We start from the raw sequence: 25,612 nt of genomic DNA, 5'->3' as shown, positions 1-25,612 counted from the left end.
CATTCATGCTTGTTTCTAGCAGTGCCTCACCCTTACTGTGTGTGTATGGGATTCAGGGCCTGAAATGCATCTGCCAGGTTGCACTTCCTTCCTTGGAGGCCAGGACAGTCCTTCCCAAAAGCCCTGAATACACCTGAGCCGTTGCCCTCTGCCATGCAGCAGTGGTGCTCAGGGCTGTGGCTGGAAGGGGGAAGCCACACAATGGGACACATGCTCTTACCAAGAACTCTAAGCTATTTTGGGCAGAAATTTTGCATTGAAATAGAAATGTGATGTACAAGTTGGGGGTGCTCTGAACTCCAGCACCAAGGACATTTAAAAAACAACAGCCTTGTACATCTAGCAGTGTACATCTAGCAGTTATCTTCCCAGCACCTTCATCACCTTCTCTCTTGGAAAGAACCACAATCTGTGCCCCTGAACCAGCAAAAAGAATCCATTGTGTAAGAAGGTTCTGTGCTTAGTGTGCAACAGCACTACATGAAATAGAAGAAAACAGATAATGGCCAAGAAGGGCAGCTACTGGCACTGAATTTGGCGTAGCAGCCATTTCATTTCTACTCCAAACAGCTTTTGCTTTGGAATTTTTTATTTGGGTTGAGGTACACTGAGCATAGACCCTATGTCAAAGCTCTTCCAGGTCTGTTCCCAGGCTTCCCTGTTACCTAACCAGTAATCCAGAGCCATTACTAGCTGTACAATCGTGGTCAACTGAAGCTACTAAAAGAGGGCATAAGTTGGCAGCATCAGATACAACAGCAGGGACATTAAGTCCTTCCCCCCTCTGTTCCTCCTGTGCTAGGCTTCTGGAATACAGATAAAGCAGAAAGACTTCTGTCAAATTATAGGAGAGGGAAACAACACGTTCCCTATGTCTGTGCCCTCCAGAACTGAAGTCTTCTCTACCAAGAGATGCTGCCTAACCCGAGCGCAGAGCGAGACTTGTGCTGCACGATGCAGCACCCAGAGAGGTATTGCTGCTCTCCATCAAGCTGGAGTAACACAGAACCTTTGTCCCACAGAAGTGCTCTTTGCTGCAGGGGGCAAAACAAGAGGTACAGCCTCATATCTTCATTGAAAGGCAACGTGAGGCCACCCTGCAGCCACAGGTAGGTCCAGTGGAGTTGATTATTCGTGTCTTTTTTTTCCCCTGAAGGATCTGCATTTCCTCCTTCAGTCCAAAGCGGCCAGTTCCTCCAGGAGCTGCTCCTTCTCCTGCTGCAGCTCCTGCACCCGCTGCTTGTTCTGCTCCAGCCTGTCCTCCAGCCACTGAAGCAGGGGCCCACTGATGGCAGACATCTGGCTGCAGAGGTTCTTCGTGAACACTGGAAAGAGCGAGAGCACACCATGCCAGTGCAAGCACAAAGTCCATGCTACAACTACCCCAAAGCCAAGGGTGCTACAGAGAGCCAACAGAGCTTCCCAGCATCCTGGCTAAGGCAACCACTGATCCCCACAGGAGAGTCAGAACCAGCAGCTTCTGACTGGGTTATTTTACAGCCTTTTACATCTTCCTTTAACATATTGCATTATTTTTTTTCGACCTGACTTTATGCAACACAGAATCCATTTGGTTACAAGGAGTGTGTGACTGAAAATGAACTGCATGGCAAAGAAGGAGAGAGAAGTTTGGGCTCTTCTATTTTTGTTTTGTTTTTTTTACAACTGCTCTTTATGCCAAAGGAAGCACTGGAGCTCACAAGGACTGTTACACAGCTGTGGTCTATTCTCTCCTGAAAGCAATGCCAGAACAGCCACTCTGCTGTTCAGCTCACAGAGCAGCATCCTGCACTCACACAAAGGAGGAATCCTTACCTGAGCCATTGTGAATCTTGGTTACAGAGTCTAGATGGGTGAGGCTAAGAGAAGAAAAACGTGGGTTAGTGACAACAGCAGTGAATGGCAGTGCAGAACCAGCCTCCTCCAAGCTGCTGACACTGCAGGTGCTTTTAATCTCTTCACTTGTTAAGAGCCCCTGCACATTCATAATGATAGCAGACTTTGCTCCAGGTAAGAGTAGAGGTAGAGCATCAAAAACCCCTATGCTGGTACTTTTCCTCATTTTTCAGACTTCTCAGTACTGGGGCCCTAATTGAACACGGACACAGCTGCACGCATCACCATCAGCTCACACACACTTCAGTTCCTTTTCTGCACAGCAAAGGAGCAGATCACTGGGCACAAGGAAAATACGAGGTTAAGAGCACCTGCAATCCATCACGTGAAAGTAATCAACCAATTTTTTTTACAAAGGCATACAGATTACAGATGAGATGCTTCTCATTTTCTCTCTCTCTGCCAAGGCTGTGCTCTTGAGGTAGAACACGTCAGCAAAGACAGGGAGGCCTTAGGGAGGCCTGCAGCCCCAGCATTACCTGTGAATCCTCCTGTAGGCATCTTGTTCTTCTTGGCACAGGATCTTGGGCAGCTCTACAGCTGATTCCAGACACACTTTCCCAATAGTTTCATGGGGGACAACGTGAATAGGAATTTCAATCCTTTCGTATCTAAAAAGGTATCAGATACAGTTAACTGCAAAGCAGCAGAGAGAAAAAAAGGAAAGAAAGCCTTTGCCAACCTACAAGAGTCTGTTAAACTCATGGGATCAAACAGGTTTACTTTTGAGAACATGTGCTACAACTGACAGGCAATGGGAATCCTTTTATAACCACGCTCTTCTCCCAAATGCCAATGATAGAAATGCTCAAGTAACAAAAGCACCATAAAGCACCAGCACTGACAGCACAACACACAGCACATGCAAAGCTGGTGCAGACTGAATGCCATGCAAGCTCAGAGCTTTGAGTGCTAGAGTTGAAAGCAGAAGGGTGAGCCCTTACACAACAGATTACAGCACAAGTTCATCTGCAATCTGTAGTGCTCCACATCAGATTTTAAGCTGTCACTAAGTTCTAGACAAAGTCAGTCAACCTTCTTCAAGCAGCCTGCATTAACAGAGAACCAGATCAGGCATCTCTGTACAACATCTGCTGCTCCTGACGAACCCACAAACCACTTATTTGAGACAAACAAGAAAGAAGGGATTTAGATGAAACAGAAGAACATAAAATTCTTTCTCTGTACTCACTCTGAGCTCTTCTGGGCCTGAATGGATTGGAAACAGGTGTAGAGAATCCTACCTGTCTAAGAGAGACAACACAAAGTCAGATTTCAAGTACCAAAAACCATCTGGAACTCCAAACTCCTTCAGGAAGAAGAATGTGCTTTCAAAGAGCACTCGAGCACTTTGCAAAGATGTACACTTGGGTGCAAACTCTGACTGGTATGCTAGAACTGTTTTCAAGCTCCAACAGATCCATTAACTATGAATAAAAAAATCCCAGACCAGAGCTGCTTGGGAAATCTGGACAAGACACCACTATCAGCTCATCCCACCCTGTAACAACCTCATGAGGCTGCAAAAATGAGCTGGGCAGAACAGCTGAAGGGCATCCGAACTTCGCAATGCAGGCACGTCTCTTAAGTTACCTACCTTTGTGTTTTTGTCCTCAATGAAACAGGAGAAGATAAGCCCTACAAAACCCTGGTCCATCATCTGATACATAGCTTGCGTCCGGACATCTGTGGACAAAGAAACAAGATAGAGAGAATTGCACAGGTCACCTGAAGGTCTGCAAAGAGATTTTCCATCTTTTGGAGGCTGACACTGGAATTTGTAACAGTCACAAGCTTGATCTTAAAGCACACAATCCAGGACACAAAGTAAAAATCTTGCTCCTGTTTAAAATATAATTAAAGAGCGTGTCTTAAATATACAAGATGAGTTAACAAAACATCAGCACAACCAGATAGTCCTCTCCTACCAGAGGGAATTTGGGAAACCAAACTTTGATAGCTGGGATCTGCAGCTCTTAAGAGTCCAGTAAATTAAGTCATTTCTTTGCCGAGCTGCAGGCTTTTGTACAGAACCAAGACTGCTCTTACCCACATGCGATGGCCAGACGGTGATGTGAGGGTGAGAATGGTACCAACCCACAACTCTCATCGGACGTCCTGTCATCTCAGCCAACCTGTGTGTGAGTCAAGGTGCTTCCAAAACCAAAGGAGCAAATGCAAGAAACCCATCATACAAAGGCAAAAGCAAGCACAGGGCAGAGCTTAAAAGTCTCACAGCTCAACAAAACCTCAGATCCCTGCAGAGAGGTGACAGGACACTTGGCAAGAAATGGACAGACACTTGAGGCAGGATACCACAAACTGGGTTTTGCAGTTCCACCCCCACCCTGCCCATCAGAAGCACGGTTCTGCCTCACTTGTGACTAAAAAAGAGGAAACGCAAACGCTGTATCACAACTCCGGCACAAATGCAGGGCCGAACAGCAGCTGTGGGGAATGACGAGCGCCAGCTGAGCCCTGCGGCACACAAAGCGCTCCGGGCTGAGGCACCGCAGCGCTGCCGCCAAAGGATATCTCTGCTTCGGTGGACGCGGCCGAGAGCTGCTCGGGAGAGATCTCCACTCGGTCCTTCCTCTTATCCGAGCGGCGCAGGATGATCACGGAGTGGATGTGGACGATTCTGCTGGTGTCGACCTGGTAGAGAGAAAACGGCTGTTCCTCCGCTATAGGAACGGCCACCTCAGGAGGGGGGCGCTGGGCAGGGCCGTGGCGGGACGCCGCCCGCTGCAGGCGGCGCTGAAGGTGACGGCGAGGGCCGAGCGCGGTACCTCTCCGATGCAGAGCCCCATGACCTCCTCCTTCTCGGTACTCAGCGCGTGGTTCAGACACACCAGGAACGCGTCCGCCTCCAGGTGCACGGCCTGCACCGCCATCTTGCAGCCTCCCGTCTTCCCCGCCGCCGCCGGAAGTAGGCTGGGCCCACCCCCCCCGGAGCGCTGTGCGGACGGACCAATCCTGGAGCGGCTCCCGGCCTCCTTCAGCCAATCGGAGCGGCTGACTTCCGCTGCTGGGGGCGGGCGCTGCTTCGCTACGGAAGTTCCGTGTGGACCACGCGAGCGGCGGCCCCGGGGTTCCGCGCGGCGTTCGCCGCCCGCACCGGGGCGGGGCCCGGGGCGTGGGGGGCGGGGCGGGGCGGGGCTCGGCGGCGGCGGCCATTGGGGCCCGCGAGCAGGAGGGGGGTGGCGGCGGGGTCAGGGGGGAGGGCGGGGAAGGCTTCGCCGGGCGCGCACGGCGCGGGCTGTCAGCGGCGCGGGGCTGCAGGTAGGTGACGGGCGGGGGGGCGGTTGCCACGGAGACGCGCCGCGCCCCCCTCCCCGCCCCATCGGCCTCCCCGCGCTTCTCCCCCCGCCGCGCTCCCGGCCCCGTTTCGTCTCCTTCGGATCCCGCCGAGCCGCGTCCCGGCGGGGTGCGGGTTGGCCCCGGCAGCGGCCTCCGCGGTAGAAGCTCGGAACGCGGCGCCTTCGTCACGGGACGCGCTCCTCCCGCACGCCGCTCCGCGCTCGGGGCCGGCCCAGCTCCGCGCTGCGGCCTGCGGGCAGCGAGGGGGGAAAGGCGGGCACCCGGCGGGCTCCGGAGCCCCGAGCCGCACGGCCCGGCTCTGCCCGGGTTGCTGCGTGGTGCCGAGAGGAGCGGCGGTGCCGTCGGAGCGTGACGCTGCATTCTGGGTGCTGCCCGGGGGCTGTTTGTAGGTGCGCGTTACGAACAGGGCGCTGGAAGGAGCGGTTTGTAGCGCTTGTTTGAGGGCTCAGCGAGCTGACTTTGTTTTTTTTTCAGCCCCGCCTTCCTAAGGGCTCTTTTGTTGCTTGCTGATAAAATCGGTGACAAAGTAGGAATTGGAGACGTTTTTCCCTTCCTGGAGTTGCGCTGTGGCTCTCAGCCTGCGTCTGGCCGCGGCTCCCCTTTCCTCGCTGTTTGGATCGCTGATATCCCCGTCCTGCTCCAAACCAAAAGCAGTTTTGCCTGACCTGCAGCTTGTCTGGCAGCACAACCTTGAGCCTTCCACCCTGAGCCCACAGCTGTGGAGTTTGGGGGGGGTTTGGGTATGATGAAAGGGGCAAAGGCTGAAAAGAACACTGCAAACTGCTGCCTGTTCTGCTCCGGGTCCTCAGGGTGAGACCTCACTCTGTGCACCCATCCCACCACCATGTGTGTGCACAGGGGGCACAGACATACAGTTGTGCTGTAGTCCTCTTGCCTGCAGCCTAATCAGCAAGCTTGAAGCAGGCCTGTGTTGGGATAGGAGAGGTTACCTGCTGTAGGACATGGTGGTGTTTGCTGACTGATGTTACTCTTCCACTGCTGAATCAGTGCTGAGCTGACGGCGTCTCCTCTTTCTGTAGAAATTCCAGCTTCGAACAGGCTGTGAAAGCAAAGTTGTTTGGGGGGCATGATGGAGCTTTTGGCGTTTTACCACAGAGTAGGAGAGTGTCCTGGCCAAATTCCAACCTGGGTAATTACATTCTGCTGACTGAAAACGAGCAGCGGCGATTGCTGCCTTTCACTGCCGGGCAAAGCACACATAGGCTTGAATTTGTGAAGCAAAGTAGGGTGAAGCAGAATGACTCGGGCTTACAGAAACATCACTGTAACTCTCATAGCTCGTTCCTGAAGGCCTTGTGAGGTTTGTTTGGCTGCTGTTGCATTCCTGCTGATGCCAGTGCTGGGGCACTGCTTGGAATGGCTGTAAGGCATTGCAGGATGGCAGCGGTGCTCTTTGCGTCACACCTCCACATTCCCACACATCAAGCAGGGGAACAAACAGAACAGGAGAAAAAAGAAGTATTAAAAGAGCGTTCCAGTCCTAAATTGCTGTGACAGTGCTGCTGGGGCTGACCTGTGGTTGGTGTTTTGTTTTCAGAAAGGCTGAGTGGTCCTTTGGTTCCAAAAGGTAGAGAACCACAAGTGTACGGTGTAGAAGGCAACGTGGAAGTGTGTTTCCTGTTCTGTCTGTATAACAATATTTTTCTCTCCCTGACCTTCCCTGCTTTATTTTGTACCCAGATGTTCTTGCCTCTGTCTGAAACATGCCTTGTAACTTCACACGCTTTTGGAAGATCACTGTGTTTCGCTGGGATAGGAATATTGCATCTGCTTCATAGCAGGAAGATGTTACATGTATTGCAGCTTAATTCTGTTCTACTTTAAACCTAGATAAAGAATGAAGACTGTCCGTACCATTTTGATTACCTCTTCTAGGGTTCAAAGAGAGAATCATTTTCCCAGACCTCCGCTTGCTAATGGCTCAGCTTGATCTAAGCGGTGTACAGACAAACTGGCTGATAAACCAAAACCCTTTTGGGAAGAGCCACCTCCATGTCCCACATTCAACTCCTGCTGATGTTGTTGGCTCTTGGTAAGCACCTTGAGTCTGAACCACACGACGTGACTGGAGCCACTCATGAGAAGATGGTGTGAGTGCAGACCACGCTGCCGTGCCCATAAGGGATGAGAGGAAGGACCTGCACAATGACAGCTCCGCGAGTTCGCAGCGTGAGAGTCCAGCACCTGGAGTCTCATGCTTTATCTCCAGATTGATCTCCGTTCTCTTTAAGCTGTCACAAGTTTTGCTTTCGGGATTTAGACCGCCGTTAACTGCAGAACTCCTGCCTCAATCACATCTTTATTTTTCTTCCCTCCCCCCCCATCGTTTTACCGAAGACTGTTAATAGGACCGTTAGCGGAATAAGCAAAGCCAATACTCACAGGGTTTAACCTACGGCACCTTTAGCCCCAGAATGCCTTACAAACGCCGCTCAGCACACGCCTCCCACAGCACAGCCCGCCCAGAGACCTCCTTCCACCCAGCCACCACCTTAATTTCCCAGAGCCACTTCTAGGGACGCTTCGGCGCGTCGCATCTCCCACCGTAGGCCGGCCGCCCCCCGAGGTGCCTTTCAGCTCCCAGAGCTCTCCCCACGGATGTCCTGGGAACGAAGGAGCTGACGCCACACGCCTGACGGAGCGCAGAGGAGTGACGGGGGATGGCTGAAGGAGGGCAGGCCGGCGCTCCCCCCGTGCGGCTGTGGGTGCGACGCGTAGGTGTGTACTGCGATGAGCACCGCAGGACGTGGCTCGTGGCTGCGGAAGAGGCAAGTGTCCTTTGGGCTTCGCCGGGATTGTAGCTTTGCTGTCGCAGGTGCCTCTCCTGCGTTGCCAGTAACTGCCTCCTCTCTTTGTTGCTTTCCACCAGGAGGAAGGTATGCTGAGGGCTCGGATCCAAAGAGTTCAGGTTCCCCTGGGTGAGGCGCTGCGACCCAGCCAGCTCCCCCCATCCCGGCTGCCTCACATGTGGCAGCTGTCCCAGGGTGAGCAGTACAGGGATAGTAACTCTCGCGTTTGGGAGATAGAGCACCATCTCATGGTAAGGATGGTGGCGACAATAGACCATAGTCATTCCTGTTTGTGAAGTCATTTGAGATCCTTGAGGGACGGCAGAGGACTGTTATTGTATTGAAGTCCAGTAGCTCTCAGCCACAGTAACTGCAGCCGTATTGAACTTTTCCTTGTCGCTTACAGCTCGGTGGTGTTGAAGAACTGCTGCTTAAACTCGTGCCTGGTGATTAATCTGGTATGTGGAGACATTACCCCCGCTTTGTACTGTGCTCTGTTTATTCCTCGTCATTCTTTAATATGAATTTTTGTCTTTCAGGAGCAGTGGCTCTAGGAAGATGTCCTTGTATGTTTTGTACAATAAATGATTCTCTCTCCACTGAAATGCGGCCACCCCTGAGGTGGAAGCAGTTAAACAACACACAGCAACATCACATGAGTTTAGGACAGGCAGTGAAGAGGAGTATCGTGTCCAATTGAAACGTCAGGGGGAGTTCTAGGTAGGCAGAATGTAATTGCCCTACGTGGAGCTTGGCCAGGATGCTGGAAATAGGCAGTAGAAGTGCCGTAGGGCAGAGGCTGGGCAGGAGGCTGACAGCAGCCCCAACTCCGGGCAGGGCTGAGCTGTGGCACTGCAGGGACTGAAGTCCTGTGCTGCGTACGGCCACAGCAATGCTTTCATTGCGGGCTCTCCCACCCCTCTGCTGCTCCCCCCACTTTTTGTTTGTCTGTTGGTTTCTCATGAGATCCCGGTGACGGGTGGGTGCTGCAGCTGCAGAAAGTCAAACTGATGGCCTGATGTCCGCTTTCTGGGAATCTGATAATGGCAGAGCTGTTTCTTTTGGGGGAATCCCAAGAGGATTTCTCTTGCAACAAAAAATCCCCCCTTGTTGTTTTTCTGGGACAAACATAACGATGCTGTTCTGCTGTTTTTTCCCCAAGTTCCTCCTCCAGATGCAGTTGCATGGCTGTGCCAAACTCCGGGATGCACAGAGCTCGCAGAGAGGGCTCATCTTTTAGCAACAGGTTTAAAGGCATAGAGCTGTTAAAAAAGAGCCGTGTTCATGTGAGTCGTTGTTGGAATCTTTGTGCTTCCAAGTGGAAAAGGACACACACTGCAACCAGGGGGAAAAGGGAAGGGCCTTCAGGCATAGCTCCTACAACTTCCCTGCGCTCATGGCCAACGTTGACGGCCTCCAGCCAGGCCCAGGGGTGCATTGGGAGGCAGCTGGCAGGTTGCTCCCCAGGAAAGGAGTGCTGTGAGCATTTTGTACGTTCATTGGGAGTGTGGGGAATCCCATCTGTTGGCAGCAGGTGCATCCTGACCACCTGCAGTAGGGAGGGAAGCCAGGAGCTCTTTGCTCAAAGGCGCAGTTTTGCCCCCCGCCTTCCCCAAACGTTATTTCTACAGTAACATTTTCCTGTCGTTTTAGTTCTCTGAACATGTCCCAGAAGGATCCCTGCCAGAAACAAGCCTGTGAAATACAGAAATGCTTGCAAGGTACCGAGCATCATTTTGTCTTTTTGGTGTCTTGAGTTTTGGTGGAACCGAGTTCTTTTCACATCTCCCTGTTCTCCTTTCACTTGAGGAGGAAGCAAGCAAGCGCACGAGCGTGACCTGAGCACAAAGCCAAGCAAATGGCAGCGACTGGTTTTAAAAGAATTCCTTTGTGCTTGATTGTAAGGAGCGAGGCACCCTGAGCACGAAACGCAGCGTTTCTCGCAGCTTTTCCAAGCTGAGCATTCTCTGTGCCGGAGCGAGAGGCTGTGTGTAGTCTCAGGACTGAGCTGTAGGCGGGGAGAGCCAGACTTGTGAGCTGTGTTGGAGTGGGAGGTGAGGCTGTGGGTGGGTGGAGCGAGGACACACAGAGCTTGGAGCTGTGGGCACAGAGATGCGTGCAGGAGCAGCCAGGTGTGTGCCTGGCCTGGGGGCAGCAGGTGGGCTGAGGGCCTCTGGGAGGACTTGACAGCTGTTTCATGTTCATTGAGCAAAATAGGTGGTGGGAAAATGGAGGTTTGGTGATAACGTGCTTCGGGTGCTTGAGCTGGGGAAGGCAGGTTGGTGACTCGCAGAGACAAATATGCTTCTAAACAATGCAGTTGCTAAAAATGGGATGAATAAGAGAAAGCATTTCTGTGTGTGCGTGCAGCTCGGGCACGTTGGGAAGGGTGTTTTCTGAGTCACCCAGCAGAGCTCTGTGTGTGTGAGGAGCTTTGCTGGAGGGTGACTGGCTGAGAGCCCAAGGCTGAGGGTAACAGCAGTGCTAGCAGCAGCTGGGCATGTTAGCCAAAATGGAGGGATGACTTTGCTGCCTGCAGCAAGTGTTGTGGTGCAGCTGGTGTGGTAACGGCCCCCGATGGCTGGGGGATGGCATGGGAGGAGAAACATGGGGAAGAAGCAGGGAGAGGCAGCATTCAGTCAGTGGATATCTGTGTTCTCCAGGATTGTTTATTTGGAAGCTGTGTTCAGCTCAAAGGAGGGGCTCCAATAATCCTCTCCTCGTATCCCCAGCACTTGTAAACAGGCTTTGCTTTTGGTGTTTGGCCCTCTGCGGGTCCTGTTATGACAGTGCTGTTTTCATGGCTTTCACAGAGGTTATTCCAAGTGATGCACTCTCACAGGTCTGTGTACAGATGTGATCTGGATGGCTCAGTGTTACCAAAGGGGCTTTTCCTCTGCTGCATGCACACCTCGCTGCCCCACCACTTCTGTGGCCAACATGTTGGAGAGTTGTTGTTTGTGCTGTGATATTGCCCGAGTCGCACAGACGAAGCAGCTGAGTTGACAGCAAAGCAGTTTTCCCTGCAAGAATTAATGCAGTAGAGGAAGTAAAGCAGAGCCTGAAGTGACCAGTGCGCACAGATGGTGTGGAGGATGAGGGAGGAGGAGGGCAGGAGCAGGGAGGTGCAGCTTCTCAAAGCCATTTTGCAGAGGATGACTGTTTCAAAAGATGTTGCCTGCTTTCTCTGTGAGACTGAATGCCCACTGTAAACCATAAACTTGACCTGTGTTTTGCCATCCATCGTATGATTGCCTTTCTGGAGCGATCCCTGATGGGTAGCAGGGCATAGCTGTGGAAACAGAGCTGCACAGGGATGGTTAGGAGAACCCTTGGAGCACGTGTGGTTGGAACATGATGGCAGGGAGGTGTTAGCTCTCCTTCCCAGGTTTGTGCCTTCTGGGCTGCCAGCTTCCTCCTGAACCCCCCGAGCAGCTGAGGCTTTGGGCAGCAGGTGGAGCTGAAGGTGTTCTTCCCAAGGCACCAGCTCTGTTGGCCCTGCTTTCTGAGGGCTGGGCAGAAGCCCCAGTGGGGCTGAGCCCCTGCTGTCACTAATCAGTCAAGATGGGCATCTTCCCCAGGACAGGGCTGGCAGCTCATCCCATCTCATAGGGGATGAGAGCATCCTCCTGGGAAGGAAAGGAGAGGTGAAGGCAGCACTGAGATGTGGCTGAAGGCCTCCCCGAGCAGGAGGTGGGAGCTCAGTGCAGGAGGGCTCCTGTTGGTGCTTTGGCTGCTGGCAGCAGGATGGCTTCCTGTGAGCAGTGCTGTGCAGAGCCACATCCTGCCCACAGCAGGCTGATGGTGGGAAGGCTGCAGCCACACGGCCCACCTCTTCCTCCCAGCCCTCCGTGGAAGGCAGGTGCACTTGTCCCCATTTATATCAACTCCACTTTGCAAGCTCTTAATTGTACTGCTGTACAACTTGCAGTGATGAGGCAGCTGGGCTGAGCCAGCTGAAAAGCACTCAGGTTAAAAAAGTACAGAGCAAAGGGACAGCAGATAGAGAAACCTCATTGCTGCTGTAGTGACGCAGTAGATGCAAAACCGGGGGACTGAACGTGCTCCTGGCCGTAGCAACAGGGCTGACAGCTTCCTACCCAGCTGACAGCAAAGGGAGATTGTAGAGCAGGGGAAGTGGTGGAGCATCGGTAAGCAGGGCACCAACCAGCATCCCAGGGTCAGACACATCCCCCCGGGGGAACGAAAGCAGCTCTCCTGTGTAGACTTGGTGTCTCCTTCTTATTTTCCAGCGAACAACTACATGGAGTCTAAGTGTGAAGCTGTGCTTCGAGAGATGAGGAGGTGCTGTGCCCGGTACCCCGAGGGCAGATCCATCTGTTGTTCAGGTTTTGAGAAAGAAGAGAGAGAAAAGCGTAAAGCTACTTCAGGAGGAATTCCCCCACCACCTCAGTAACACAAAGCAGCTCCAGCAGGTGCCAGAGCACGGACTCACCTACGGAGCCCAGGTGTGTGTTTGTGAGCCTTCTCTAGACTTTCTGGAAAGCCAGAGGGCTCCTAGAACACACCACCCCGCGCACCAAAAAGCAGTACCAAGAGATGGCCTGGTTGACAGACTTCATTTTCTGTACCAAAACATCATCTACATTGTCCTCGCGTTGCATCCGTACCTGTGAAAAATCAATCTGATGCGTTTAGAATGCTTACCTTACTCTGACCCATCCCTGCTCTCAAAATGGAGGGCTGGAACCAAGTTACTGTGGCTTCTGGAGGGGGAGGTACAGGAAATGTGCTCTTAAGAATGAGTGTAAGTGTGACACATGAAAACAAAGCCCATTTTGACACAGCAAAGGTGTTGCTGCCGTCGGGCAGCAGCTCCAGGCAACATTCACCTGTCCAGGGGTTCAAGCTCAAGAATGGGAATCAGGTCTGGGGTTTGGTCCCAGGTCTTGCATAGCTCACGGTGACCAGGCGTCACTCTGCCTAAGTGCCTCACTTTCCCCCTGGACAGAGTTTAGATGACTTTCTATTTGAATTGCCTACACGCTGCTATTTGCATGACAATGAAGACGTTACAGGAACATTATTTCAGGGATTGCTACAGGAATAGGATCTTTTTTTTTAAAGAAAAAGAAAAAAGAAAAAGCAATATTCATTTGGAAATCCTGACTGTTGATATAAAATTTATAAATTTCTGTATAATTGAAGACCTTTAAGCAATACGTTACCAATCCAGCATATCTGGCTGTGCTGGAACCCAGAGGCCTATCACAAAGCCCTGGGCTAGATCCAAGAACCGATTTAGGTGCCACTTCTGAACACACAGTTGTAGGCACCCTCTGTCAGTACAGCACTTCAGACTCACACACAACCCGATCCGTCTGCGTCTGGACCCCAGGGAGAGATGGCTCTTCAGAAACTCTCACCTGCGCAGCAGAATTTCCTGTGACCTGTAGGAAGAGCTCAGTAGTCAGGTTCCTGCATCACCCTTCAGAGCTGCCTCTGTCTCTCCGTCCACTGTAGCAGGAGTCCAGGCACCTCAGTGGGTGCCAAGTCCATTGCAGGGCCCAGGCACCACAATACCAGACTTCGAACCCACTAGGCTCCTAACTCTGTCATTAGATCTAGCCGTAAAGGACTTTTGTGCTGTGATAATTAACTACAAAATACAGCTTCTATAAACAGACCACTGTAGTCTAGGCACAATAGTTGAGTGTATTGAAGCCTAGAACGGCAAACCATCTGTACCTGCTGCTCTGAAATACCATAACACAAAATAAATGACTGGAACAAACTGCAGTCTGTGTGGTTGTTTACTGAGAGCAGCTGTAAGCTGGGCTGCTTGGCTACGTGTGATATCATCAGGTTGAAATAGAAGCTGCTTGGTATTTTTATAACTGGGACTCGGGCTCAGATTAATTCAGGGCCTACCCTGCCCTCCCACCCACAAATGACAATGACAGAACAGGGGTGATGGGGCAGGAGGTGCTTGGAAAGCAGAGGCAAAGGATGACAACGATGAGAAGCAGCTCAAACACTTCACTAGTGGCTCATTTTTCCCTCCTGCCCTAGGAGCAGCAGGAAGAAAATCATTGACTGTACATCAAATAGTTGTTCAGGCTTCTGTTGCACCCACTGAAAGGAAACCTCTGCCTCTGTGCCCAGTTCTGCTCAGGTGGAACGAACTGGGTGAGCTGTGAGATGAAAACATGCAGGTCCCCGAGGAGTCAGCAGATCTCACACAGAAATTAAAGCAAAACCGTTTAATAAAATATCACTTCAACAAGCATTTACATGTAATATATAAAAAGACTTTAAAAAGCCTAGTGTGTTTTAAACCCTCCCTTGCTGGCGTGGATGCCAGAAGCGGCTGACACAGAACAAAAGGGACGTGTGGGTTGGAGGGGTGGGGTGGAAGGACCTCACCTTGGCACCTGCAGTAACAGAACTGCATCCCCAGGGCCTGATGGGGCACCAGAACTCGCAGTGTGGGCACACAGCATCCACCACCACCAGCCACGAGTCTCACAGTGGCACAGCAGAAAAGATCTGCCAGCTCCCAGCTGCTCCCTGCCCACCTTCACACCCACCAGGATTTGCCTCAACTGCCCTCTTCCCCTCGCAGCAGTTGCTGAGATGCTCTGGCTCCCTCTCTGGGCCATTCCTCTCTGCAGCAGCAGCTGAGGACCCCATGGAGCGGAACGCAACACCTCCCACCCTGGGCAGTGCCTGACCAGAGGCTGGAGGGCAGCCCTAAGGCCTGTTAATGATTTACCTTCATTCTGTCCCTGGAGAAAGGTTTGTAAAGAACAGTGCAGCCAGTTGGGTTGCTCGACACACCAGGCAGAGGGGAAGCAGCACTTCCCCTGCAGGAGCAAGAGATATCCTGCAACACAGATGTGTTAATTCACACAGTTCAGCTATGCAGGTTTCCTACAAACACCTGCTTTTTGTTTTTTTGTCACTCCACTCTCAAGCATGAATTTATTGAGGACCTATTTGCTGCATCGCTTCACTCCTGCAGCTCCTGATGGCTTTCCTAAAAGTCATCATTAAAAGGATGCGAGCCCAGCTGCTCCTCCCTTCACCCCAGAAGCAGAGATACCAATTTCTGCTTCTTGACTGCCTGCAGTGTGAGAAAAACACCAACCAGATCAAAGCATTGCCACAATCACACTTCAATCAGAGGCGAAACGAAGCTAATGGCTGTCAGTGCTCATCCCAAAACCTCTGGAGGCTGAACCCACACTCCCAGCTCTTTCAGCAGCTCTCTGGGGATGAACCCCCCTTCTACCCACACCAGAACCAGCCACGTATGTTCAGAATGGTGTCACACAGCACAAGAGATGGGCTGGGGCACCTCCTGGTCACTCACACACATCACTGCTCTCCAGCTCGTTCCCTGTGAAGGCTGTGCTGACCCACATCAAAAAGGTTCTGGGGAAGAACACCTATTTGTGCCTGCTGAAGGACATCACCCCAAGGTCATTCAAGTCCCCACGCTCTGCCAAGTGCTAATGCCAATCCAGCACGGCCACTGCACAACACCTCTAAGATACATAGATTTCATTTTTCTTGTGGGTTAGAGTTCTGCTGTGCACACAACTGCCCCAAGAACAGCTGAGCCCTGCACCAGGCTACTGCTGGCAGAAATATACAAGGGGATTAAGCAAGCAGCTTTTTTGGGAGGGGGAACGGTAAATTCAAAGAAAGAAGGAATACAACCAGGGCAAAGAGCATGGAAACTGCCTACTAATACAGGGGAGCCATACCCTGGTTTTCCCCCCAGTTTTTATTGTTCAGGCACAAGCACCCTGCTTCTTGTAAGCAGAAAGGTCAGAGATGGTGCTCAAAGCAGTTCTAACCAGATTCCTCCTCCTCCCCCTTCCACTCCAATGGAGCTGGCAAAAAGGAACCCGGATCAGTGCGACGTACCCTAAACAGGGATGCAGTTCCTACCTGCAATCCCACCCCAAGCAGTTACAGCTTTAAGAGCATCAACTTTGAAGCAGCCTGAGGTCACAGCAGACCTCAGAACACTGCTCTGAGCCCCAAGGTGGCTTACAGTAAGTGGCACAGCAGAAATACGCACTGCTCGTGCCAGCCAGCCTGCCACAGGCAGGGGAGCAGCCTGGGACCAGCCCACCACAGGAACAGAGCACCTCAGCACACCTCAGAAGCTGGCAGCCAGCAGCTGAGCAAGGTGCTGTATGGAACAGGAAGCTGGGAGACTTCCAGAACACAGCAGGGCCCCCGAGTGCCACAACACCGCGCTCAGTTTCCATCAGCAGCACCAGAGCTGCACTTCCAGTAAGGGCTATAAATAACAGCAGAGGGAAAGCCAAACAGCCACCTACGTGCAGTGCAGAGGCAGGGAAAGGGAGAGAACCCCCAGCACACAAAGTGTGGATGTGCTCCTTACCCACCTGCCCTGGGCACAGCCCACGCCGTCCCTCAGCACCTCTGCGGCCACACCAGGACAGCCAAGCACACCTGCACTTCACACACCAGTTCTGCACAGATGGAAGCTCAGGCTTTCCAGAGACCAGGGCAGAGAAAGTGCAAGATAAATAGCAGTGAAGAGCTGACAGCTGGTGTACAAATATACTGGCAGACAAACATACAGGTCCCAGGCACTGGGGAAGAAGCATGTTATAGAGATTTCTCTGCCATTAAGTGTTTATGAGGCTGCAACTCATCCAGCAACTCGAGGCTAGGCATATTCAGTGAGGAAAGGAATCACTATGATACACTGAAGTCAAAAGCTTTCAGGCCAATACAGCACCCAGACAGTCCAGACAGGTAAAAGTTGGAAATCCAAAGCAGAGTTGTAAGAAATAAGGGCTGGGACCTGCGAGTGTAGGGGCTGCAGAGGCCAAACCTGCTGGAAACTACCACAGACTTCTACATGAGAGGAAGAAGAGGACAGGGGAGGCTGGGCACGATGAGTCGACTGTAGTTCCTAGGAAGCCATTCCAAGCAGAAATCCTCCAGCAAACCCTCCAGTCAGGATAACATTCTTCTTCAGAAATATGATCACCTAAGCATGGGAGAGAAGAGCCAAGAGTGTTACCCCAACAGCAGCAGCCTCTCATCCACCCTCCCCACAGTAAGGCACCTCAGGCTGCTCTCTGTGGTGGGTAATGCTTGGAGCAATGCTCAGCCCCAGTAAAGTCCCCCCCCCCCCCAAGCTCCCCACTGTACACACAGCTCCTGAGCTGTGACACAGCCCCAGCACAGCCCAGACCCTCCAACAGCTGTCACACAGCTGGAGCCCACTTGCACTCCATGTCAGACATGTGAGGCTCTGCCACAGGCAGCACACTGTGACAATGGCAGAAGGGGCTGCTGACAGCACGCACGTGCTGCACCTCGGTGCTGCAGAGCCCAGTGCAACCAGGTCACTCTGCTGCTAGACCTGCTCAGTTTTCCCTCCCCACCCCTGCAACTCCAGCACATTTTCTTTTAACCCCAAGGAATTTCCACAACACACGGTGAGCTGGCATCACACCGACGTGCCTCAAATACTGTTTGCCACCTCACTAGTTTTGTTTTTACACAAGCACTCCCCCTTTGCACGTGCATAACAGAAGAACCCAGGAAACCACCCCATTTCTCGCTGTCCCTCCTGCTGTGCAGGATACCTGCACACACCTTGAAAGAGTTGTCTCACCTCATCCACTTTGCTTTTCACTTCTGGCGACATTTTGTTACTGCTGCTGTGAAATTTCAGCTGCTGCTTGGCTTTGTTCACGTCGCGTTCCACGAGCTTCCAGTCAACTTTGATGTATCCTGTATGGTTTGCAATCTAGAATTTCGAGAGGTGGAATGAAAGACTGGAAGTTTTGTCAGAACAGAACCCTCCTGGCTCACCCACCCACCCCTTCTCACACCCTGGACCAGGAGGTCAAGAGAGCACACAAGCTTAAACAGCAGCCCAAGCATCACTCGTGTGGCTGTATTAACTGTCCTGCAGCATCTGCCTCCCTCAGTAATCCTCTAGAAGAAGGGCACTGCAGCTTACCCCGTTTCAGCCCCTCCTCTACCACAAAGCTGGCATCCCCTCCCCCTCACAACTGCTACGTCCGCTGCTGGGACGCTCTGCAGCTCTCCTGCTGCTGTGGGTGGACTCTGCTATTAATAGCCAGTTCCTCCCTAAGTATTTTATCTGGTCAGGATGATTCAAGGGTGAAGCTCTCTGGGCTCAGAGCAAGCTTCGGGCTTTCAGCAAAACAAGCAGAACAGGAGGAGTGAGATAGAGCACCTCAGGAGCAAACAACCAAAGACTGCTGAGAGAGCCTCCTGTGGGAGGTCCAAGCTGCATTTCAGGATATCCAACAGGTTCCCCTCAGTTCCAGAGTTCTTAGAAACCAGGACCAGAGAGTTTCCTCCTCCTCCTCGGCACATTACAAAGATCCTCATCTGTTTTAGCCTGACTCCTCAGGTAGCACATCAGAGACACAAGTAAACTATCTAATTAACTTCATAAGCAGCATCTCAGCACAGCTCCAGTTCTAACAGGCTGTGGTTACAGCACCTGTGGGGATGGGGCTGCCAAGGAACGTGTGCCCACAGCATCCAGAGCTGTGCAGAGCAGGGAATGCCCCACACGCCCCAACAAGCAGCCATCAGACACAACCCATCCTCACCACCAGCACTTTCCAGGAGTCCCAGCCCACCCTTCACACCCACCTGAAGCAGGAAAAAGCCGCCTCCCACCGCCGTTGCTGCCAGCTTTCCAACCTTCTGGAAGATGAATCCAGTACACCTGCAAACCAACCAGGATCCAGTGAGAACAGGACACCACTCACATCCCTCAGAACACATCCCACAGACAATTCTGCCTTTGGTGCTAATTGCTCAGTGCTCAGAGACAGCCTGACTAACAGCACAAGCAGAGAAAAAGGGAAAGAATTTGTGCCCAGCCAAGTGGGACGCTTTACAACTTTCTACTCCTCACTATGGCATTTCAGGCTTTCCACAGTTGTGACTCTTCTCTCTTCAACAACAGTGCTCTCCCAAAAGCAAACTGCAAACACGTGATTTAACCAAAATCAACACGTGATTTTGGCAGGGTGCTTTTTGTTTTTTTTTGAGTAGCAACATTTGTGAAGGAATTTCTTCACAGTAAGGGTGATGGAGCACTGGAACAGGCTGCTCAGGGAGGTTGTGGATTCTCCTCTGGAGATATTCAAGAGCCAGCTGGATGCCTACCTGTGCAGCCTGCTGTAGGGACCTGCTTTGCAGGGGGGTTGGACTCAAAGATCTCCAGAGCTCCCTTCCAGCCCCTACAATTCTGTGATCATCTTCAAAAGGAGAGCTGGCAGGACGCCTGCTGCTGCTCCACAGAAGAGCACAGAAAGCAGATCACAAGGCTACAGCTTCTTCGTTGCCCAAACAACTTTTACTTTCATTTCTCAAATGAGAAATTTCTGATGCAATGGTTCAAAGTTACACTAGTCTCAAACATGGTTTTACACTTTCAACATTGCTGTAGCCACCAGAGCTCCAGCTGGCAGCACCCTGAGTGCAGAGCTGGACATATTGTGTCACACAAAGCAGTCTTTGCTTTGACCACAGTTCCCCCATCAGCACAGCAAAACAGCACAGCAAGCTGCTCTTGCTCATTTTTGAACAGAAACACTTGGTGAAGTTACCCAAGAACCAAGCCACCAGCTTGGATATGCTAGGACAGAACAATCCATCACACACTTTTATCTCTGTGTCACATAAAGACAGTGACAGCAAGATGCTGTGAGCAGAGCCACAAGCTCCAGCCAGAGCACCCCAAACCCCAAGCAGGCAGCGTGCCCACAGCACCAGCGTGCAAGGCACGGCCAGCTGCTCCCAGTGAGGCATTGGCACAGACCTCACAGCCACTCCTCAAGGAGAACGCTACTGGAAGAGCAAGGACTGCCTTTACCACACAGAACTGCCACTCACCATCCCGTCACCCCTCCGATCACCAGCTGTGTGGCCACGTTGTACTTCTCGGCGCTCGACCCGGAGCTGGGAGCAAAGACCTTCTTCCACCACGGCCGGCTCTTGGTGTACTCGGCCAGGTCCAGCACGTTGAAGGCGTCCTCCTTCCTTCCTGCGGGAGGGCAGGCACGGAGCTGAACGACGGAGCCGCCAAGCTTCCCGCCTCGCAGGACTCGCCCTCACACCCTGCCCAGGCCTCACCCCGCCGCTCCCGCGCTCCGGGCCCCTGAGGGAAGGCGGCGGGCTTCTGGGCCCGGCTCCTCAGCGCGCACAGGCGCAGGCCGCACCGCCCGCCCGAGGCGTCGCTAATGGAAATAGCGCCTCATAGACCCCAAGGGGAACGCCGAACCGGACCGCCCAGCCGCCGGGATATGGGACCGGGAGGAGGAGCCGCCCCGGTGGGACGAAGCCTGACACCGCTGCCCACCGCTGCCCACCTCCGCCCGACGCAGCCATGTCGCCGCTCCGCTCTGCCACCGGGCCGGCCTCACTACGCATGCGCACCGCCACGCCCCCTTTTACGCCTCATCACGTGGCTCCGCCCACGTCGTAACCACGCCCACCTTGTAACCACGCCCATCGCGTTGCTCCACCCCCACGTAGCCCCGCCCACTCGCAGGTCCTGATCTCCGGGGCACCCGCGTGGGTGTGGGGCACGTGGCTGTGGCGTGGACACGGCAGTGTGGCGCTCACAGCTGGGGGTCACAGCCAACGTCGGCTTTCCATAGGGCACAGCAGGTCTGGCTGAGCTCTGAGCATGCAGTGCCGAGGGCTGGGGGTGGAGGAGGTAGGGGGGCAGTAGCCCCATGCCCCCAGTGACTGTGCTCTCATGAATACAAAGAAAAGGAGACAGCACTTTGTGAAGGTTTATTGACTGTCTTGCAAACACAAAGTTCCCGTGTGCTCTTTGGGTTGCCAAACCCCGCAGCACTGCTCGGTATCCCCCGCCATGCTCCCAGCAGCTCCATTCATCCCATGTCCAAGCTCAGATCCTGTGCGTGCAGCATGGTGGTGGCCCTTTGGTGACCCAGTAATCAGATGTAGCTGTTAGTGAGACTGTCGGACAGATCCTACACCGACTACTGAGCGGCCAAGGGCACCGTGTCTCCGCTGGGGCTCCATCCTCCAGGCAGGGCTGGTGATGAGCAGAGGGATGGCTGTGGCAATGGAACAGCTGGCTGCCCTCTAGCAGATTCTATCTTGGAAATCCCACACCAACACTGATGTCAGGCAGCGTCGGGCTCCTCTGCATGTCTGCTAGCTCTGTATCCCTCAGTGCAGGGCCTTCCCTCATGCCCCCCCGGTGCCAGCTGGGTCCCCCCTGAACATCTCCAAAGTCCCCACTGACCCCAGCATTGATGACATGGCCTCGTCCTTCCCCACGCATGTGCACTGTAGCCTGAGATGGGCACTCAGCTTACTCCTGCGGTGGGGAAGGAGCAGTGCTGCCAGCACTGGGGGTCCCTGTGCTCCAGCTCAGAATGGAGGCTGGCACCTGTACAGCCTGCAGCCATCAAGGCTCCACTGCCAGGCACCAGTCTCACTCAGCCCAGGGAGTGCAAGCCCAAAAGCCGTTCCCTGTCTCAAATACTTCCTGTCCCTCCCAGTGCAACCGCCACCTCCTAGCCCACATGGCCGGGTGACCCAACGCTCAGTGTGACCTGCACCAGGCAATGAGCATCCAACAAAACCATCTTCCCCCAGCAAGCCCCCTCTTGCAGAGCCCCTCCAAAATGCTGGGACCCCCCCTGGGTGCCCCACTGCTGCACCATACCTGGCCATCTCCACCAGACAGCGTGGTCCTCTGCCAAAAGCACGTGTCCTTGGTGCACGGGGCCACAGAAGGCTCCAGGCTGCTACCGTGGTGGCTCAGGGGGACATCTATGTGCCACCACCCTCATGGCCATCGTTCACTGCTGAGGCTGCAATGGAGAGATCTGCTTTTAGTACGGCGAGAAGCGACGGCTGAATTCCCCTTCCCCTGGCTGGGACGTCCGTGGTGGTGTCACACAGCTGTGCTGGGACAGCCCCAGCACCGCGGCTGTTCAGGGACACGCTGCAGTGCACAGAAAGGAAATTTGCAGCCCAGCCCCGTCAGAGCAAGAGCACGGGGATTTTCAGCGGGGTTTCTCTCTCTGCCCCTGCCTCTCATTCTCTCTTCTCGTTTTCTGGAAATGAAACAAACTCAGGCTCCGGCTTTTTGTGTCGCTTTGGTGGGGGTGACGGCCCTTCTCCTTCATTCCCCTGCGGCTGCAGTGGGGATTTTTGTCTCTGGATGGCTCCATCTCACATGGCTGCTCCCTCTCTTGCCGACCCCACGGGATGGGATTGGGCAATGGGGATCCCTGTGGTGCTGCGTGCTGCATCCCAGCAATGGGCAGCAGCTTCAGGCTGCGCGGGAGCTCTCTGTGCATCTGTTTCTTCTCTGCAATGATTGAGGGAGGATTTTTCTGGGACAGTTCTGAACCAGCCATCCCCGTGGAGTGACGCTCAATTGCTGTTGTTAAATTTAGCCCTGTCTGGGGCTCGCCAGGAGCTGTGCTGGTGCAGGGATGCCTGAGCTGAGAGGTGGGGGACGGGGAGGAAGAGCAGTGTCAGGCCCTGAGTGCAGCCATTGTGGGATGGAGAGGATGTGTGTCTGAGTCCAATCACCTCTGGAGGTCTGGGGTTTACTTCAGCCTCCCATTTTGGCATCTGAGATGATAAGCTGGGCACCAAAACCTGCTCAACTCAGTGTATGTAAACCCATCTCCAGGCTGACCCAGCAACAGCATCCTGCAAAGCAATTGCTCCGAGCTTCATTTAATCAACCAGGGTAATTAGGTGATTTAGGAAGGACTGCGTGCCTGGAGGCTGCTCTGCTTCTCCCAGAGCTGAACTCTTTTAGCATCGCCCCTGCAAAGGCAGTGGCTGTAGGAGCATCCTATGGCAGTGGGCCCCCCTAAATGCACGTCCCCCCTTAAATACATGTTCCCTCTAAATGCACATCTCTGCCTAAATGCACATCTCCATTCAACTCCACAGGTGCATTTTGGGAGCACAGCCACAATGCTCCACCATCTGAGCCATCCAGAGCTGCCTCCAACACGGGAAACAGGAGAGGAGAGCCGCCTCACTGCCCCACTTACTGCAGGGAGAGGAGGAGGGGGGGGACCTGCTTTGGGACCTGCTCCACGTTGGCATTTCTGCTCTGGGGCTGTGCTGAGAGAGCTCAGAGCTGGGTACATGGGCTCCCACAGCCGTGGGTGGGATGCTCAGTGTGGGGCTGCATCCCTTTTTTTGGGGGTTGGGGCAGCAACTGCACCCAGGAGGGCCAGGTGTTTCCCCATAACCCAGAGCTTTGGTGCTAAAGGAAGAACTTTTGTCCACAAGGACAGAGGAGGTCGGAATCCCCAACAGCATCCTCTGCTTTGGCCGAGGGACGGGAATCTGCCGTGGTGTGCAGCACCGTGAGTCAGCATGGCCTGGCTCCAGGCAGGCATGACCACTGCATTGGGTACGTGCCAGCCAGCAGCGTGTGCCTGCGAGCCCACGTGGCGAGGCTGTGCCCTGGGCACACAGGAGGAGAGATGGGTATCACAGCCCTCATGTCCCTCGTTGTCACTGTGCCCTCTGCCCATGCGAGTGCTGGGAAGGGCGCACTCCATTCTCTGCATTCCTGAGAAGCCATCGTGAGTCACCCCCCCCCCCCCCACACACACACACATAGAGACACACACAAAAAGTCCCAGGAGAGATTAGACACCCTGCACCGTGTTCTGAGTCATTTCTACCCGCCCCAGCCCTGAGATGTGCGCAGTTCGGAGAAACAACTGGCGCTTTCTGCCTGCACGTGGGTCCTTGGCACACCCCAAGCTGCATTCTTCTGATGCCAGGAGTCAGGCCTGGCTTTCCCACCCCATCTGCACTGCAGGATGCTGCCCTGGAGCAGCTTCTGAGGATGTTTGGGGTGGGTGGATGTGCCCAACAATGCACCCCGGGCAGGATGCAATGCCGATGCCATTCTCCAGCATCACCCATCCCAGTGCAGGCGATGCTGATACTCTGCAGTGGCGCTGTGCAGCTCTGCAGAGCCCTCAGAAATGCTGAGCAGTGGTGGGGCCGCTCCTTTGCTCCTTCCCCACATTGGCCAGGTGGTTCCTAGCAACTCCCTGTCTAGTGCCCCTGCATTACTCATGGCAAATAGCAGTGCTGTTTGCTCTCAGACAAACCCTCCTGGGGCTTTGTCTGCAGATCACATAAACCATTTGGCAGCAGCAGAGCACCAGGTGCCCCTCGGTTTCATTTCTGGATCCTCTTTTGATATTACAGATCATATTCCTTCTGCAACCTCTTATCAGACCCCAAATCCTGCCCACTCTTCCATCCCTGGAACAGGAATCTGGGGCTGCATCCTGGTCGCTGGAAATGGTGAAACCCAGCAATCCATCAGCACCTGCCTGTGCCAAGAATGTCACTTCTGTCAGTGCCTGGGCTGCTGCCACTGCAGCCCAATCTGTGATCTGAACGCCCAGAGCGTCCCTTCCCATCCCTGACCCCAACCTGCACTCTGCCCCCTCACCGTAGCTCTATCTGCTTGGTGACATTGTTCCTTTCCAGCCTTTCCGGGAGCACACAGTCCTGCAGCTCCAGGAGATTCCCAGGCAGGGACGACTGGAAGGGAGTCACGTCCATGCAGTGGGGAGCATTGCCAGCAGCACGGCTGTCTGCTCTCTGCCCATCGCTCCCAGACCTGGCTCTGCCCTTTCTCTCCCAACACAGGGTGATATCCCTTATAATTCCTTGCACTGAGTGGTGTGACAGCTTCCCTGTGTGAGCAGGGACCCCACGTTGTCTTGCTCCAAGTTGTGGGGACATGAGCAGGGGTGAGCAGTGACCAAGGTGATGGAAGGATGGGAAGAGTTTGTCATGGAAAGCCACAGCTCCGCTCAAGGACATGGCTGTGGGGCCAGGTGCAAAGCACCCATCTGTGACACACTGCTTGTTTTGTCCCAAAATATTGTCTGGGGATGGATTTTCCCCTTGGAGTTGCCATAGGGAGCAGGTAGGATGAGAGGGGATGTCCCCATTGAGAAACAGCCCTGTGCTGGGGATGAGAATGGAAGATGTCCCCAGCCCTGTGGGGAATGGGATGGGGCTGGGATGGTGGAGGTGCCAGCAGTGGCAGTGGGGATGTGTTCCCCCAGCCTCACCCACTTGGACTGGCCTTACCCAGGGCACAGCTCCCAGCTCCAACCCCATCCCTGGACACTTCTCAACCTCATGCCAAGCATTCCCATCCAAGACCCCAAGACACCCACACCTCCATCACCCCTATCTGCATGCCCCAAACACCAGCCTGATCTCAGAGCCATCCCACAGACGTTTTTGCAGTGCTGGGGCTGCCCTTGCTTTCCTCTTACCCTGCGGTGATTTATAGGGTGCTTCCCACCTCTCTTATCCCACAGCTGCCAGGATGGCACAGAGCACTGTTCCTCATCTTCCAGCTTTTCTGGGGGATTCTGGGAACAGAACAGAGGGAAAGGAGCTTCTGGAAGGGGTGTCCCGGGTGTCTCCCCATCATTTCCCTCCCACGTGGCTCAAGGTGAGATTATGGGGCCAAATCATTGCCCAAAGGACAAAGAGACACCCATGTTGCTGCA

At 53.7% G+C, this 25,612-nt stretch overlaps 4 protein-coding genes across 7 annotated transcripts; 2 read left to right on the top strand and 2 right to left on the bottom strand.

Annotated features, from left to right (window-relative positions):
- Window positions 1-432: 432 nt before the first annotated feature.
- On the bottom strand, window positions 433-4,840 carry BRCC3 (BRCA1/BRCA2-containing complex subunit 3). The gene is made up of 8 exons (XM_048959843.1): window positions 4,686-4,840; window positions 4,432-4,551; window positions 3,946-4,033; window positions 3,494-3,582; window positions 3,089-3,144; window positions 2,376-2,507; window positions 1,816-1,859; window positions 433-1,325 (listed from the first exon to the last, which is right to left on the bottom strand). Exons 1-8 carry the CDS (start codon window positions 4,788-4,790, stop codon window positions 1,174-1,176), a joined length of 786 nt encoding a protein of 261 aa, XP_048815800.1. The 5' UTR covers window positions 4,791-4,840; the 3' UTR covers window positions 433-1,173.
- A 295-nt stretch (window positions 4,841-5,135) lies between these two features.
- On the top strand, window positions 5,136-14,135 carry CMC4 (C-X9-C motif containing 4). Of its 3 annotated transcripts, XM_048959535.1 has the most exons (4): window positions 8,432-8,485; window positions 8,567-8,593; window positions 9,681-9,748; window positions 12,281-14,135. In XM_048959535.1, exons 2-4 carry the CDS (start codon window positions 8,586-8,588, stop codon window positions 12,442-12,444), a joined length of 240 nt encoding a protein of 79 aa, XP_048815492.1. In that variant the 5' UTR covers window positions 8,432-8,485; window positions 8,567-8,585; the 3' UTR covers window positions 12,445-14,135. The 3 variants fall into 3 exon arrangements, with proteins under 3 accessions (XP_048815494.1, XP_048815492.1, XP_048815493.1); XM_048959537.1 differs by lacking the exons at window positions 8,432-8,485; window positions 8,567-8,593 and adding an exon at window positions 5,136-5,178; XM_048959536.1 differs by lacking the exons at window positions 8,432-8,485; window positions 8,567-8,593 and adding an exon at window positions 8,699-8,747.
- MTCP1 (mature T cell proliferation 1) lies at window positions 7,899-9,740 on the top strand. Of its 2 annotated transcripts, none has more exons than XM_048959534.1 (4): window positions 7,899-8,006; window positions 8,108-8,278; window positions 8,434-8,485; window positions 9,681-9,740. In XM_048959534.1, exons 1-3 carry the CDS (start codon window positions 7,899-7,901, stop codon window positions 8,479-8,481), a joined length of 327 nt encoding a protein of 108 aa, XP_048815491.1. In that variant the 3' UTR covers window positions 8,482-8,485; window positions 9,681-9,740. The 2 variants fall into 2 exon arrangements, with proteins under 2 accessions (XP_048815491.1, XP_048815489.1); XM_048959532.1 differs by lacking the exon at window positions 9,681-9,740 and adding an exon at window positions 8,567-8,681.
- A 101-nt stretch (window positions 14,136-14,236) lies between the features above and the next one.
- Window positions 14,237-20,516, bottom strand: FUNDC2 (FUN14 domain containing 2). The gene is made up of 5 exons (XM_048959531.1): window positions 20,408-20,516; window positions 19,932-20,082; window positions 18,681-18,756; window positions 17,662-17,796; window positions 14,237-17,028 (listed from the first exon to the last, which is right to left on the bottom strand). Exons 1-5 carry the CDS (start codon window positions 20,466-20,468, stop codon window positions 16,951-16,953), a joined length of 501 nt encoding a protein of 166 aa, XP_048815488.1. The 5' UTR covers window positions 20,469-20,516; the 3' UTR covers window positions 14,237-16,950.
- Window positions 20,517-25,612: the final 5,096 nt, after the last annotated feature.

Source organism: Lagopus muta, chromosome 13 (assembly GCF_023343835.1).
Source record: "Lagopus muta isolate bLagMut1 chromosome 13, bLagMut1 primary, whole genome shotgun sequence".
Taxonomy (NCBI): Eukaryota; Metazoa; Chordata; class Aves; order Galliformes; family Phasianidae; genus Lagopus; species Lagopus muta.
This window is presented reverse-complemented; position numbering and strand designations above follow the sequence as displayed.

Coding starts and splice junctions, on each gene's coding strand:
- BRCC3 (XM_048959843.1), bottom strand. CDS start 4,790: ATGGCGGTGCAGGCCGTGCACCTGGAGGCGGACGCGTTCCTGGTGTGT. Junction 1,860..2,375: donor GCCTACAGGAGGATTCACAG/GTAATGCTGGGG, acceptor TTCTTCTCTTAG/CCTCACCCATCTAGACTCTG. Junction 1,326..1,815: donor CAAGATTCACAATGGCTCAG/GTAAGGATTCCT, acceptor CGCTCTTTCCAG/TGTTCACGAAGAACCTCTGC.
- MTCP1 (XM_048959534.1), top strand. CDS start 7,899: ATGGCTGAAGGAGGGCAGGCCGGCGCTCCCCCCGTGCGGCTGTGGGTG. Junction 8,007..8,107: donor GGCTCGTGGCTGCGGAAGAG/GCAAGTGTCCTT, acceptor GCTTTCCACCAG/GAGGAAGGTATGCTGAGGGC. Junction 8,279..8,433: donor AGATAGAGCACCATCTCATG/GTAAGGATGGTG, acceptor TGTCGCTTACAG/CTCGGTGGTGTTGAAGAACT.
- CMC4 (XM_048959535.1), top strand. Junction 9,749..12,280: donor AATACAGAAATGCTTGCAAG/GTACCGAGCATC, acceptor CTTATTTTCCAG/CGAACAACTACATGGAGTCT.
- FUNDC2 (XM_048959531.1), bottom strand. CDS start 20,468: ATGCGTAGTGAGGCCGGCCCGGTGGCAGAGCGGAGCGGCGACATGGCT. Junction 18,757..19,931: donor ATCGGAGGGGTGACGGGATG/GTGAGTGGCAGT, acceptor GTTGGTTTGCAG/GTGTACTGGATTCATCTTCC. Junction 17,029..17,661: donor TGAAAAGCAAAGTGGATGAG/GTGAGACAACTC, acceptor TCCCATGCTTAG/GTGATCATATTTCTGAAGAA.